General features: G+C 41.4%; 1 protein-coding gene across 4 annotated transcripts in view; it reads left to right on the forward strand.

Moving 5' to 3' along the window:
* patl1 (PAT1 homolog 1, processing body mRNA decay factor) overlaps positions 1-16,511 on the forward strand; it is a 167,978-nt gene that overhangs the window by 44,919 nt on the left and 106,548 nt on the right. For all 4 annotated transcript variants that reach the window (XM_086032429.1, XM_086032430.1, XM_086032432.1 and 1 more), the window contains exons 4-7: positions 151-381; positions 536-612; positions 13,090-13,170; positions 15,808-16,008. In XM_086032429.1, coding sequence (XP_085888555.1) covers positions 151-381; positions 536-612; positions 13,090-13,170; positions 15,808-16,008 — 590 coding nt within the window. The remainder of the gene's footprint in view (positions 1-150; positions 382-535; positions 613-13,089; positions 13,171-15,807; positions 16,009-16,511) is intronic.

Genomic DNA, 16,511 nt, shown 5'->3' on the forward strand with positions numbered 1-16,511 from the left:
GTTGGTCTGTCACTTACAATTTGAACAAAATACATTTAGGGTTGTGATTACAAGGTCACAAAATGTGATAAAGTTCAAGGGTATGAACATTTTTTTCAAGCAATGTACTGGACCCAAACCATGTGTTGTCCTGTTGCCATTTACTATCAGATGTGGAAGATGGAAGAAGGGAAGGTGACTTGGCTGAGTCGCTGGCAAGGCTTGTCCTGGAAGCTGACCCGGCTATTGCTGGAGTCGGAGCAGCAGAAAGGCCTGTTTTTTCCCAAAACCAAAGGTTGGGTCATGACTCGAGGTCCAGAGTCCTGCACCAATCTTCCCCCATTTCAAATTCATCTCACCCCCAACAGAAGCACCAACGGCCTCCTGGGTCCTCCACCTCAGGTGAGCTGTAAAAACAAGCATACAAGTATGTGTGCTCAGTTCCAATGTCACCCATGACATTTTCATTTTTGGAAAGTGGTATGATGTTAAGCTCATAAAATGTAGCTTCATTCTATAACCTGTTTGACTGGGATATTTTCTTGCACCACTCCAGGCCATCCTCCCTCATCTATGCTGACCTACCAGCAGCACCAACATTTACTTCGTTCTGTACCTGGTACCATTGGCCAGGTTAGTGTTTAACGCTGCAGTTTTTAATTTAATATTTGCAAATCCTCACATTGTTATGGCTCAGTAAACATGTTGGCTTACTTGCAGGATATGACACATTGATTCTCCTGCATGTAAAAGTGTGTTGCTAAGTAAAAAATGTGTTTTATTTGGGTAACTACATTCACTGCTAGAACGTTACTTAAAAATTCTTACTTATGCATCGACTACCAAATTTTTCAGACTATAAGTAAAACTTTTTTTTTCATAGTTTGGCCACTCTGTGACTTTTAATCAGGTCCAACTTCTATATTATTATTATTATTATTATTATTATTATAAATTGGAGCTCGGACTGGGATCGAAAATCACCATTCTCTAATCGTGTTGACTTGTGCATTACGCCCACCTTCTTTCCACTTGCAGTTATTCACAGAAAATATTTGCCAATTGCCAAATGACACTAGAAGAATAACTTAATGAAGATGAAGTAGTCATGCATTACTGCCGGCGGCCCCCCTCCTTTATGGCATGCTAAAAAGGTGGCGGTAATGCACCAAAAATATTTGCCAAGCGTCAAAAGCAGAGCTGGGCACTTGACCATTTTTTGCCGGCCTGGCCGCGACCCCCCACCCTTGACTTGGGTACCGGCCGCGACCCTCCGGCCATATTCATAAACATTGTCGGCCCCCGCCCCATTCCACCCCCCGACCCAAAAAAAAAAAAAGCGTCCGTGATTGACGTCGCTGCAGGAGAGAGGCTAACGCCAGAAGCTTTTTAAGGATCATTAGCTGTCTAATTTACTATTCGAACCCGCTGTGGACACGCTTCAAATGCGCCAGTAGTATTTACCCAACTGCGTGCTTCCTTGCATTGCGAGCCCCGAGGTTGGATTTGTCGTATTGTATGATTATTTGGGTCCAAAAATTATAAAGAGTCGTAGAAGAAGTCGCCGCAGAAGTCGTAATCAAGTTACTTATTTATTTTGCACACTTCCCGTCCTTCCCAGCATTCAAAATAAAAGCATAACAGCAAACCAGTATACACTGCAGGTTTGCTATGGCGTATTTCCAGAAGTAGTGAACGCCAGAAAAAGTGGATGAACTCCACCTTGATGTGCTAGCGTCTGAATATACTCGTGGACACAAATTGTTTTGAAACAAGTCGGGGGGCGTCGCTTCAAAAAGACAGCGACAATAATGCATATCGTGCCTGCTACAACCATAAAGGGATGACTAGACGATGCATTTAATTTTATTGCGAAAACGATCTGGAAGGGGGAACGTGGGTGAGTAGCTTGTTTACTTTGAGTGATGGGACTTTGCAGCAGCAGCAACGAGCTGCGTGGCTCATCCGTCTCCGTGTGGGAAACTGTATGTCATCGCAACATGTGAGACAGCAACGTGCGCTCAAGCGTGTTTGTATTTCCTCATTGTCACATCAAGTAACCCGCGCCTCCCACCTGCAACTGGGGCATACCATTACAAGAGGGGGCGGAGGGGCAATACCATAATCCCTATAACAGCAGTTGTCGCTCGCGCTGACGCGGGAATTGAAAGAAGCCTAAAAAGAAGCCTTTCACCGAGTAGGCTGAGATGATTTTTGGCCGCCTCGCAAGCACGTCACACGCATGTGGGCCGAATAGTGGGCCGGACTAAAATCAACTTCCGGCCATGGTTTGTCCAGCCATTTTTTTTAATTTGTCACCCCCCACCCCTCAGCCCCAAAAATGGGCATCCGGCCGGGCCGGGGGGTCCGACCGGTCCTGCCCAGGGACGACTGCCTAGCTCTGGTCAAAAGAAAGTAAAATATAGATTATCGGGGGCAGCATGGCTCCGAATTAGAGTGGTTGTCTTCCAACTAGAGGTTGTGAACTCAATCCCTTGTGACCATGTTGAAGTGTCCTTGAACAAGATGCTGAACCTCCAGTTGCTCGTGATGCTGCGTCATCAGTAGGTGAATGCGAAGTCAGTGTGAAGCACTTTGAGTGCCTGTATAGGTGAAAAAGCACTATACAAGTGAAAAGAAAATTTACCAAGAAGAAATGGAAGCAAAAGAAGAAGAGGAAAGGAAGAGTAGGCAAGGCAACGATGATGTGATGTATAGCTAGCATGCAACTTCCCGGCCATAACAAGGATTTACAACACTAAAATGCACAATAACAGACCAGGATTCTACTTTTGGCCATAATGTGACACGGGAATCTAGCTGAGGTAAGCCATTTTAAGCTAAAAAGAAAAACTTTTACGCAGTTAGAAGTGGAAGTTCCGTTCAACCTGAACTTATTTGCTGTCGTCAACACAGGATGTGTTCGGAAAGTCACTTTGACGCCCTAACACCACTCTGAGAGTGTTTGTGTGCTCAACTATTTTCTGAAACTGAGCCATAATTAGTCGTTATTAACCCTCAGCCAGCGTTGATGCAATGGACTAACAGACGACTTCCAATTGAACAAGATAAGGCATTGGGACAACAAAGAGGAGAAAGCCACGGCATCAGATTGAGCGACAGACACAGTTTCTCCAGAAACCACACCGAATATTGCGACCAAAGGATCGGGACTAACGTGTTTGCTGCACATAAAAGAAAATGTCTCAAAAACCGAAAGCCAAAAGTGCGAAAGACATGGACATGACCAGAACATATGGCCGAGAGTGGCTGGGGCCTGATGACACCTGGCGCAAGTTGGGTCAACATCTGGGTAGATCTCAGCAAGTCTGCTTCTAGATAGATGTAATCGATGGAAAACCTTAAATTGAAGTAACCCATGTCTGATACACAAAGATGACGAATATATTCTCTTAATTGCCAGATGCCAAAGATTATCGGGGATTTCAATTCCAATGTCGTTACACCAGGATTCCCTGATACGAGCCAGCGATGGGGATGCAAGCTTTTGAATTTCGCTATATAATTTGCTCACCATGCCCCTATGACTTGGATCCCCTTCCATCGACTCATCAAACCATCCATCTGGGCGAAATAATGAAAAAGTAAAATATTTCTTGACAAAGGCGCGCACCTGTAAATATCTGAAGAAGTGTGAGCGAGGAATGCCGTAATCGCTCACCAGCTGTTCAAAGGACATGAACACCCCTTCTCTGAATAGATCTTTTACTCGCTTCAGCCCTTTCCTGGCCCACAATTTGAACGCAGCGTCCATGAGCGAGGGGGGAAAGAGTGCATTTGACACAATCGGAAGACAGGATGAGGCCTGTCTACAGTTAAAGTGTGTCCAGAACTGTGCCCAAATACAAAGTGAGCCACTCACAACAAGATTATTCATGAAACGCTTTTTACTAAGTGGTAGTGGAGCACACACCAATGATGACAACTCAGGATAGGTGGAGCGTTGCTCCATCTCGACCCATACCGTGCCGCCACCGTCATACGACGCCGTCATCCAGGACATCAATTTATGGATGTTTGCCGCCCAATAATACTGCATGAAATTTGGGATCGCTAGTCCTCCATCCTCCCTCTCTCTTTCTAAAAAAGCCTTCCTGATCTGCGGCATGGTCTTACACCAGATGAAGGTAGAAATTGACTTAGCCAGCTCCCTAAAAAAGAATTTGGGGACAAATACAGGCACCGTTTGAAACAGGAACAGTAACCTGGGCATAATTATCATCTTAACTGAATTGACCCTGCCAGCCAATGAGAGTGGCAGTGTTGACCAACGCACAAGATCCTGTTTAGCCTCATCCAAAGCTGTTTTAAAGTTTAGTTTAAACTAGAGCTGCAAGCAGCTATAAAGGGCCCTCGCAGCCCTGGCAACGTTGGGGTACCGGCACCTTGGGATGCTCGCACATCGGAATTGAATAATCGAAATTATCACGTGGATCAAGTTACAGCAGCTTTTGTTGTCAAGAGTCCAAACTTTAAAGTAAATTCAAAATGGCGGAATTCCTCTTAGGTTTTGCATATGGCACCAAGAGGCTTTTTTGTAGTTCTCTTTCTGTTTTATATCCTATCAAATTTTCATAGATGTAGGTGAAGCGTGCAACCGCTATTATAAACCACTATTTATAAATTTTCTAGGGGGCGGTAGCAAGCCATCTTTTAAAGATTGCACAATTGAATAATTAATTATTGAATAATTTACCAAGCCTTCTATGTGTGCAAAGTTTCATGAGTTTTCGTGCATTTTTACATTCTCAAAATCAGCATCGTGTTATTGACAAACTGGGAGTTACCATGGCAACAGCTTTTTGCGAAAAATCTCAAACTTCATGTTTTAACATCATGAAGGCCTACACACTCCTCTGAGCAAATAGGAAGATCTAGCTAACCTGCCAGGAGAGAAACATGAAAGAATTTAACATGTACTTCATTTAGCCAGTAGGTAGCATTCCCACTACGATGAAAAGTTAGTTCGTAGACGTCTTCAGGTGTAGACTCTCACCCAATGTGTGAAATTTTGACAAGATATTATCATATGGATCACATTACAGCTGTTTTTAAAGTCAATGTGATGACGAATTATAAAGTAAATTCAAAATGGCGGACTTCCCTTTAGGGTTAGCACATGGCTCCAAGAGACTTTTTTTGTAGGTCTTCGCCTATTACATATACCACGAAATTTTTGTAGATATAGGTACAACCAGGGCTGATTTTTTTTTTTTTTAATTCTAGGGGGCGCTAGCGAGCCATTTTTTAAACAATTGCAACGTAAAACAAAAAAAAAGATGATTTCACCAGGCCTGATGTGTGTGCAAAGTTTCGTGAGATTTCATGCATTTTTAGACCATTAAAATCAGCATAGTTTTATTTGCGAACAGCCCGTTGCCATGGCGGTAGCTTTTAACGAAAAATCACAAATATAGTATTTTAACATCAGGAAGATCTACAGAGTCTTCCGAGCAATTCTGAGGTCAACCTGGTTAACTTGTGAGGAGAAAAAGATAAAATAATAAAACATGTACTTCCTTTAGCCAGTAGGTGCCGCTAACAATACGATGAAAAATAAGTTCTTAGATGTCTTCAGGATTTGACTTTGATCAAATGTCAGTAGATTTCTAGAAGAAATTATCATGTGTGTCAAGTTCCAGTAGCTATTTTAATCAGAGCAATTTCATACTTTAAACATAATTCAAAATGGCCGACTTCCTGTTTGGTTTAGAATATGGCTCCAAGACACTTTTTAGTAGGCCTTGAACCGTTACATATACCTCCAAATCTTCGTCGATCTAGGTGAAAAGTACAACCAGGGCTGAATTAAAAAAAAATTCTAGGGGGCGCTAGCAAGCCATTTTTTTACAAATCGCACAGAAAAAAAAAAAAAAAATATATATATATATATATATATATATATATATATATATATATTTTTTTTTTTATGTATATTTATATATATATACTTCGCAAAGCCTGCTGTATGTGCAAAATTTCGTGAGATTTCGAGCATGTTCAGACCCTCAAAATGAGCGTTGTTTTCTTGGCGAAATGCGTGTTTCGCTTTTTGCAAAAAATCACAAATATTGTATTTTAACATCAGGAAGGTCTACAAAGTCTTCCGACCAATTCTGAGGTTTACCTGGTTAACCTGCGAGGAGAAAAAGATCAAAGAAAAAACAGCATAGAGTAAGATCAATGTCTTGAGGCTTTTCTGACAAATTTTCAATCAGATTCGTTCAACGGGCGAATAGAAATGTAAAAAATGAAATTTTTTGTCACCACTAGGTGGCGCTATATGTATAATGGAATATTATCGTATAGATGTCTTAAGGTTGCGACTCCTTACATACAGGTGAAGTTTGGGATTTTTTGGAGCATGTGCAGAGGAGTTATTAAAGATTCTTCTCCTGTATGGCGAAGGAAAAAATGTACGCCAAATTTGATGCCCCGCCCCCTTCTTAAAGTTTATTGAAAACTCCCAAAAAATTTCCCAGTTGTTTTCCCAGGTCTTAAGATGATACATCCGAAGTTTTAAGTCAATTGGAATAATCATCTGGGACATGGGTACAAAAGTATGCAACCTGTAACCGTGCAAAAATAGCTCACTTCCTGTACACTTTAGACTATGGCTGCAATGGACTTTTTTGTACGTCTCGGGGTGGTACACGTGTCTGCCAACTACCGTAGGCCTAGGCCAAACGGGCTGGAATTCTATTTTGTTTCCTACTCTAGGTGGCGCTACAGAGCCATTTTGTCTGTCTCATTTAGGCCGACTTTAAAATATAGAATTTTTCGCCAGGCCCGATGAAGTTTGGTGAGTTTTCGTGCATGTTTAGGGGTTCAAAAATGCGATGATTTGGTCAGAAAACAATAAAAATAAATAATTTCTACAAAAAGTAGCTTTCGCTGCTCGGGCCCTAATAATAATAATAATTTCTACAAAAACAATAGGAACCTCGCAGCGGTCGCTGCTCAGTCCCTAATAAATCAGCATACCTACCTGTCACATTTATGCCCAAATATGTGTAAGAGTCAGGTGACACCTTCCAAGGATAAGCATCGAACGACATCTGACGAGCCAAGTCATTGACCGGGAATAGTGAGCTCTTGGGGAGGTTAATTTTGTAACCTGAGAATTTGCCAAAATTTGAAATAATCCCCAGTGCTTTTGGAATGGACACAGAGGGTTCAGACAGGTATAAGATTAGGCCGTCCGCGTAAAGTGATAAATTATGCTTGATCTCCCCTAGCTATTCCTGTAAGGCCTGCGCCGCCCCTCAAAGCAACGGCCAGTGGTTCAATGGCAAGATCGAATAGCAAGGGGCTCAAACAGCATCCCTGCCTAGTACCCCTCACTACGTGAAAGAAACCGGAAATCATCTTTTTGGTGCGAACCGCAGCCCGTGGTGAAGCATATAGGACCTTAATCCATGCTTGAAACACGGGACCAAAACCAAACTTCTCCAAAGTTGGAAAAAGAAAGTAATACTCGACGCGATCAAACGCCTTTTGAGCATCAAGGGATAGTATGACCTCTGCAGTGGGAAGAGCTCCATGAGAGTATATAATATTAAGCAGTCTACAAACATTACACGTGTGTGTAATATACACATTTATATGTGGCCCTTCTAATATTCTTAGAGTTTTTGTTTTCCGAGTGGTCCCTGAAGTGCACACAAATGTGATTGTCTTATAATGCTGTGCTATGCTGTCGTTGGTATCAGCTCGTCGTGTGTTCCTTCTTTAAACTGACTTTATTATCACAAAACAAGACAGCCCTCTTCACTACTCATCCTCAGTCGCTGAGGCAAACCAATTTATTCACATTTCTGAGATTTAACGCTGCCTTCTTTTTCGAAATGTTTTGACACACGCGTCTGCTCTGCTGCTCACTGTGCACTTCTGAATGGGATTATGCATCGGCGGTCATTCTGTGCATGTGTCAAATATTTTGATGCGATCAATTACAAAATTTAATTACCATTCAAATGCAATTACCGTATTTTCCGGACTATAAGTCCCTAGGTTTTGAGCCATGTGTCTTATAGTCCGGTGCAGCTATTCTGTGGATTTTTCGGAATTACAGTACAATTCAATCCAATACATTTGCTGGATGTGACTGCAGGTGGAGGAGTTCAACAAGTGAGGGCACTATGCACTAGGTTATTGCATTAGGTACTATTATTCTTTGATTTTATGTTTTCCGAGAGGTCCATGAAGTGCAAATAAATGCGACTGGCTCATGTTACTTCTGTTGTTTCGATGTGAAATGCTATTGTTGATTTAGTACAGTTGGCAGCACGTCCTGTGTTGGATTGGCTGACTTTATTAACATAAAACAAAACAGGTGCATTTTAAGAATGTAGGAGAACAATAGATGTTGGGAGTCTGGTGGACATAAGCTGACCAAATGGAGCGGCAGCCAGCAGTGAAATGACGATAAGTACTGTTTATTTTCTCTTGGTTCTGTTCCGTTTTAATCAGCAATGTTGCTGCAGTCTTAAAAGGCACTGTTAGGAAATCTGTTCAGGTACATACATGTACATTTACAGTTCATAATCGTTTTGTAAATGCAGTAAATATAAAAGTTTTCAACATAGATAGGTGTGCCTTATATAAGTTTTTTTTCAACATTTTCTAAAAAATAGAGTGGGTGCGGCTTATATAACGGTGCGGCTTATGGCCCGGAAAATACGGTATTAAATTTCACTGCCTATATATATATCTCCAGGGCTGGACATAAAGTTCAGCCAGGATGCCAGCCTCACTTGAAAACAATTGAATCCCCAGGGAATCCCTGCCATTTGACTTGACAAAGACATGCTATGACTCTAAAATAAAGAAACTCCTGATAAGGATAGATATTTTTCACCTGGAAAACCTCTACAGACAATGTGTTGTGTATTCGAATTGGTTTGGACCAGACATTCTGGGGCTTCCCCAGCGGAAAGCCAGAAGGTTGCTCTTGGAATCAGCAGGGGTAGCCCCGACAAACATCGACAGTGCTGGATAAAGACTGACCCCAAGAGGTCGACGTAGGAACTGCAGCTTTAAACTTCCTATGCCTTTCGGTTAATCAAAATTACCTTGAAATAAAACATATTTGAATGTAAGAATGTGTATTGTTTACTGTACTTATCCTGCTGACTTTGCATTCATGAATCTGCTCTCTATGGTAATAATCATTTTCCTGGTCAGGTTTATGACACATCAATGTAGATATAAGTTTAAATTCATATCTTTGTCTCCTAAACCTCGGACGCATTCATAATGAGATGTTTCCAGCTGAAGCATGAAAATTTATGCCAGATACAAATTGTGAAATGCACAAAGGTTTTAAATAGGACAATTCAATAGACTCAAATCTATTTATTGTCACGAATTGAGGCTCACCTGAAAACATGAGCTGGGGGGGGGGGCACTTCACCACCTCCCCTTTTTCTTAAAGGGACGGTGGGGGATGGCCATGTATTCACTAACATGTTCATTTGATACATTTTTTGATCAGGAAAATGAAAAGAGTTGCCATTTTCTATTTTATCCATTCATTTTGGAGAAATTAGTAAAAAGGAACTCCATGAATAACGCCCCTTCTTAATGAGGAGAATGGCCACGCCCCCTAGCAATCTATCTATGTTCGGCCGGATATTTACAGAGACTGAAGTGGGAATGAGTAGACGTGCACATTTATTTGGAAGAGAAATGGACCCAGTTTTTCGACTTAGAACGCGCTGTCCAATTTGGAAGGTAACAGCCGAAATGGGCGGTTCCAATGCGGCCACATTCGTCCGTGCAGTCAGCCTCGCCGAAACTTTTTGTTCGCAGTTCGATGAGGGCTTTCGTATCTCTCACGCCGCTTCACTCAGGCAGGTCGCGGCTGCACGCAAGCAAGCAGGGACACCGCACGCGACTGCTTGCAAGGCGACATGAAGACAGAGGCTCATCTTCACCTCCACACGCTGGGCGGACAGTACCAAGCTAATGTTGTTGTGCTAACGCCTTTTGTTTTAACGGCCTGAAGCTGGTTGCTGCTATTGGCCGTCCCAGTCCTACCTTAAGCCGGGGAGGGAAGCGGGGGGCTCCAATCTGCCAGCTGCTGCTGCCAGCCACCGTCTCTCTCCCCTGCTCAGACACAAGTTAAGCGTCGCTAAATGTCTGAAATATAACCGGGGTTCGTGTGCGCATTCATTCTCTTCCCTTCAGCTTGTGAAAGTGGAGGAGCAATCGCCACGGTATTTTTGATTTTGTGGAGGTGATCATGATGGCACGTTTTATGTCAATAAATCTAAACTATTGTGCAGAACACTTTTATACTTTCACAGGTTGAAGTGGACAAGGGTAGTTATGTGCATTTGCATTTTGGTGGCAATCGGTCACTGTTTTAGACAACAGAACTGACAAAGCGAGCAAAATTACCAAGCATGCCTTCCTCGCGTGACGTAGACCGCTGAGACCGAAAACATAACATCAACCACGCCCCTTTTTGGGGCTTGGAAATTTAAACCTAATCACAAAAAATACCTTAAATCACGACAGAGTCTTTTGAGATGGTCATTTTAGTACTAATGTCATTTTTACATGCAAACCTATTATATAAGTGCCAATGTTAAGCTCACCCAAGTGTCCCTATAAGGAGATAAAAGGTCTGGCCTTTTTCTCCTCTATCTCTCTTTCTCAATTAAAAACTCTCTCTCAAACTATCTCTCAAGCTCCAAAACCCTCTCGCTCCCGTACTCTCTCACATCTTAATTTTTTATCTTTTGGCTGCATTTTTGATTGCGCTCCCACGCGCCCAGAAATCACCTGCAGTCGACCTGCAAAAGCTGAGGTTCTCGGTTCTCTACCTCCATCACCACGCACTTGGGCCCTTTTTCGAAGCCCCACACCGCGCAGCGGCCGGGCCACATGAGAACCCAACCAAGCTTTTGGTCCCGCTCCCAGCTGCCTCCATTTTCTTTTCCCTTTTTTTCCCCTTCCATCTGCAAACGAGTGAAGGTCCTTTCCCCTTTGCTCCTCACGTGAGACTCCGCTGATCACCCCTAAGTGACCACTTTGCAGCTCGACAGTGCTTTTTCAGTGGGTGCATACAAAATTTGTAGTGAATGCTAGCATACCTTGTGCATTTCATAAAGCCCGCCAACTTCTCTAGTCGTACTTACACGCTCTCACGCTCATCTTCGTTCTGTTAGGTCCTATTTTCCCTTACCTCACAATTATTTTTGAGTTTTGTTTTCCTTTTTTCTTCATTTGTTTAGGCTTGCCATATTGTAGTATTTTCTTGTTTCACTCGTTTGTTAATAAACATTGTGCATATACAGAAGTCCAGCGCGAATTGTGTGTATTTTGGTCAAGGTATTAACGTCTATTTTGTTCAAAGAGCTCACAACTTATTTTATTGTTGCGCCTATCCATTTCAAGACTTAATGAGGTTTTTCATCAAATTCACCTCTAAATAACCTAAAATTTTTACGTGGTGCCTTTACAGGTGAGCAGGAGTAATGCAGGCGTTGCTCCCGGTCGCTATTAACACTCTTATGAGTGACCCCATGTTCGCTACTCTCTCTGTCTCTCTCTCTCTCTGTATATGTATATATATGTAGGTATATATATTTATATATATGTAGGTGTATATATATGTATGTATATATATATATATGTATATGTATATGTATATGTATATGTATATATATATATATATATATATATATATGTATATATATTTGAACATAATTAGGGATGTTCCGATCAGGTTTATGATACCGATCATGCATGAGTCAGATCGGACGATACCGATTCCGATCAGATGGAATATCTGTATATTTTTCCATTTATTTATGGTGACTATACTGCACTGTGACAGTAACGCATCATGCATAACAAGCTGCAGCATGCGTGCCATACGCCTTGACTATATTCAATGCACTGAGCATCGTAAACTCAACGTAGTCTCCCAATTGCTTGTTCTTCAAATGTCGGATTAAGTTGGTTGTGTTGAAACTTTTGGCCATGCTCCCCTCTGCGAGGTACCTTTTCATGGCATATGCAGTTACAAGACGCAAACTCCACACAGCAGACAATGCTACGTTCACACCAACTGCGGTTCGAGCGTTTCTGGCGGCGCGTTTCAATTGGAGTAAAGGTAGCTCGCGCGGGCAGGCGCAGCTGCTGCGGTGCGGCCTGAATGATGCTTTTGGAGCTGTGAGACGTCGTCGCATATTAAACAAATCAACTTTTTTGCCATTTCGTCTCGGCAGCCAATCAGCATCGGGCATCTACGTCACACACAGCCAAACAGCGTCCTGGTCACTCAGTTTTTTTTAAACAATTTTTACAGTGGCTCTGTTTGGCTGTGTGTGACACCGCAGTGTACGGGGGACCTTCGAGCTCTGGCTCTGTTTGGCTGTGTGTGAGACGTAGTATGCCCGATGCTGGTTGGCTGCCACGAGGCGGAATGGCAAAAAAGTTGACTTGTTTAATACGCGATGACGTCCCATCGCTCCAAAAGCATCATTCATGTTGCGCCGCAGCAACCGCGCCCGCCCGCAGGAACTACATTGACTCTTGAAACGCGCCGCTAGAAATGCTCCCACCGCAGTTGGTGTGAACGTAGCAGCCTCGCCTCCGCAGCGAGCAGAGGGGGAGGGACACAACACGGCTGTAGGCTGCGAAGAATGAGCTGCGGGTGATTGGATGTTTTGATCGGCAATAAAAGGCTTTGATCGAATATTCCGATCACGTCATTTTTCCAGAAAATCGGCCGATCATGATCGGTGCCCGATCAATCAGAGCATCCCTAAACATTTTATATATATATATATATATATATATATATATATATATATATATATATATATATATATATATATGGTGTATTACTATGAATATATAAGTATATTTCTCTCCTTACATTTTTTTAAAGTGTTGTACACAGCTGTTTTAAGATCAAGAACAGAAAACAACACATAAGTAGCAGGTCAACATTGTGTGCCTTTACATTACATTTACATTATGTCCTTGCAGCAGGATTTTTATTTGCTAAAACTGTACATATGGTAGTGGTCATGTTTTTATTTGTTTATGTTTTTGCCTCATCACTCTTAGATGAACTCACGTAATATCTGGGAAAACAGTATGGGTTTTGGACCAGTCAGTGTTAGCCCTGGATTAGTCACACACATGGAGGTGAGTCTTTTTTAATTTTTTTAGTTTTATTATATTGATTTTTTAGTACAGATTTTTGACACAAAAAAACTTTGTGTATCATTAGGAATTGGATCTATCTAGAGCAGTGTTTATCAAACTTTTGAGTCTTGGCACATTTATTTCATTGAAAATATCCCGCGGCACGCCATCTGAAATTGTGAGGAAAAAAAACAAAAAAAAGCTTATTTTAACAATGTGTTATATTGTTTATATAAGCATTTTTTGAACATTGAAGAATTACGTTATATTATAACGTCTTTAATAGGAATGAAATAAACACAAAGAAAAAAGTAATTTATAATGTTTCATATTGATACTTAGTGTGAAACATGGGCCTGTGTGGATAAACATGCGTCACTAATTTGCTTGTCTTTAAACAAAGACAATTGGCTACCTGCTGCTGCTGCTACCTGCTGCGATGAAAGAGTAGTGCAATGTAGTGAAGACATGATTACGCTGTCAGGTGCTAGACTGCACAGGCCACAATATATCGCGTGTGCTGCGGCACATGGTTTGATAAACACTGATCTAGAGCAGTGTTTCCCAACCTGGGGTACATATACCTAGAGGTATGTGATCATATTGTAGGGGTATGTGGAAACATATTTTCCAGATCAATAACTTGTGGTACAGCTGTTTCAAAATCACAGCAGCTGCGTGCCAGCTCGAGTGTCTCATTAAAACCCAGATGACTGATAAAAACAGTCAAACTGCTATAATTGGTTTGAATATTATTCTTGGTCGGTGGTTTGTTCCTGATGTAGAGTTTACATTACTGTTTGAAAGGGATTTATTCAAAGGAGCACAATGTTTATTTTTTTGTGGGTTTTTTTGTGTGTTTGTAACTTGTTATTTTTCTTTATTTTGATTCATATTTAAAAAAAACTCATTTATTTTCAAGCAATATACATTTTATAAGAATGTCTAAAATTAAATGTTAAAATTAAGGAAAAACAAAATAATTTTCATGTAATCAGTTGTTCTACGTTATAATTTTCAAGAATATTCCACACATATGAGGGAGTCATGGTATGACAAAAAGGTGGTATGACAAAAAGGTTCAGGGCTACACAAGCAAAAAAAAAAAAACGGGGAACACTGATCAAGAGTTTGCACCAATGAGGTCATGTTGCATTGTTGCTATCTGACATTATTGCATTATTTAGATTTCACTTTTTAGCAACAGCAAAGAGCAATGCTCTTTTATAATTGTCAAGAAACACTTTACGGGTCTCAACAGGAAGATTGCAGACTTTCATAGGGGACAACTTTTGCAGGAAAAGGGTTTTCATTGTACATTTTTTTACCTGAGTCAGGGAACGTTCCAAAATTAAATGTAAATATTAGTGCTGTCAAATTTATAGCGTTAACGAGCGGTAATTACATTTTGTAATTCATCGCGCCAAAATATTTGACGCATTTAACGCATGCACAGAATGACCGCCGATGCATAATCCCACTCAGAAGTGTACAGTGAGCAGCAGAGCGGACCCATGTCCCCTGCGGGAGTATAGAGAAGCATTTTGAAAGAAGAGGACGGCTTTAAATCTCAGAAATGTGACTAAATTGTTTTTTCTCAGCGACTGAGGATGAGTAGAGAAGTGGGCTGTCTTGTTTTGTATTTATAAAGTCAGTTTAAAGGAGGAACACACGATGTGCTGATACCACCTACAGCATAGCACAGCAAATGGTCTATATAAACAAAACAGTATTGTATTGTATAACATAATGAGCCAATCACATTCGTGTGCACTTCAGGGACCACTCAGAAAACATAAACTCTAAAGAATATTGTAAGGGCCTCATATAAATGTGTACATTACACACTTACACACTATTTGCACACATTTGAAATATTTCTGTCACTGTTCTGAGGCCCTTTTGCGTTTTTGTTTTTGTAATGGATAAAAAACTGTCTACTACAGAAAGAATGTTAATAATTTTAATTTAAAAAAATTAATTTTCATCACGAGGATTTGTTGTAATAAAAAAATACATTACATATGATCAGTATGTTGAATGTATATATCCGTCTTGTATCCTTTATCTTTCCATTCCAACAACAATTTACAGAAAAATATGGCATATTTTGGAGATGGTTCGAATTGCGATTAATTACGATCAATTATTTTTTAAGTTGTGATTAACTCGATTAAAATTCGTAATCGTTTGACAGCCTTAGTAAATATTAGTTCTTGGTTTAAAAAATTTACTCTCTCAATAGCAGGGGTGTCGAACGTACAGCCCGCGGCCAGAACCCACCCGCCTTGGGCTCTATTCCAACCCAAAGTAGGTTGCAAAGTAGAACACATTAACTGTAATTTACTGATTTGCAACAAGATGATAATTGTGATTTTTTTTCACTATGTACTTTCAGTTATTTGCACTAAAACATTGGGCACATTTTGGATTAAGTTTTTATTTTTAGCTCATTAGGCCACAAATATACTGTAATAGTCCGATGCACTTGAAATCACATTGGGATGACCGGGGCCCCTGAACTAAAATGAGTTTGACACCCCTGCTCAAGAGCAATCCGGCACAGGTTCTGCGTGTTATTAAGTTATGGTTATTGTTGTTTTAATATGCCATGCATGTTTCTGGCTGCCTCTTCAGGATAGTCCATTAATGTCAATAATAAAAGAGGTGGGACTTCCAAAACGTCCATCTCAGGGGAGGAATGATGAAGGACGGGATCTGTCAGAAAGGGTTCCACCTCCACGCTCCTCTTCCCCTGTGATTGGCTCCCCTCCTGTAAGGGCAGTGCCGATTGGAACTCCACCGAAACAACCAATGGCTCACTCCTTAAATCATCAGGTATAAAGCAGATCACAGCTCCCAGTGATCGATTTTCATTCTTCTTCATGCTGTTTTTGTATTTAGAGAAGACAATGTTTTAGGAACATGCATAAGTCTACTTGTTTGATCTCACTAAAAGATGTATTTACAGGTATGGTCTAAGTCATGTGAGAATTTGAATGCTACTGTCTTCAGTAGGGTTGGGCATTGAGAACCGGCAATCGAGTGGAACCGGGGCTAACATTTTGGGTCTCCCGGAATCGTTCACCTTTTAGAATGTCGGTTCTGAATGTCGATGCCTAATTTGTACGCGGAAGCATGAACGAAGCCATCTGGCGTGCGCGGGCTACGGTGGCGACTCATTTCGAGCGCCAGGCCCTTCCCGCAGGTCTCCCCAGCTGCAGTGCCCGACAAGACGGTGGTGTCGGTCGCTCTTCGTGGTGTCGGCTGTCTTGTCAGGGCCGCGGGCCACCTCGGCCGGCACTTAGTAACTGACGTCGAGCTAATATTTAGCTTATTGC

This window comes from Filicampus tigris, chromosome 6 (genome assembly GCF_054856515.1).
Source record: "Filicampus tigris isolate MCC_2025a chromosome 6, RoL_Ftig_1.0, whole genome shotgun sequence".
Lineage (NCBI taxonomy): Eukaryota > Metazoa > Chordata > Actinopteri > Syngnathiformes > Syngnathidae > Filicampus > Filicampus tigris.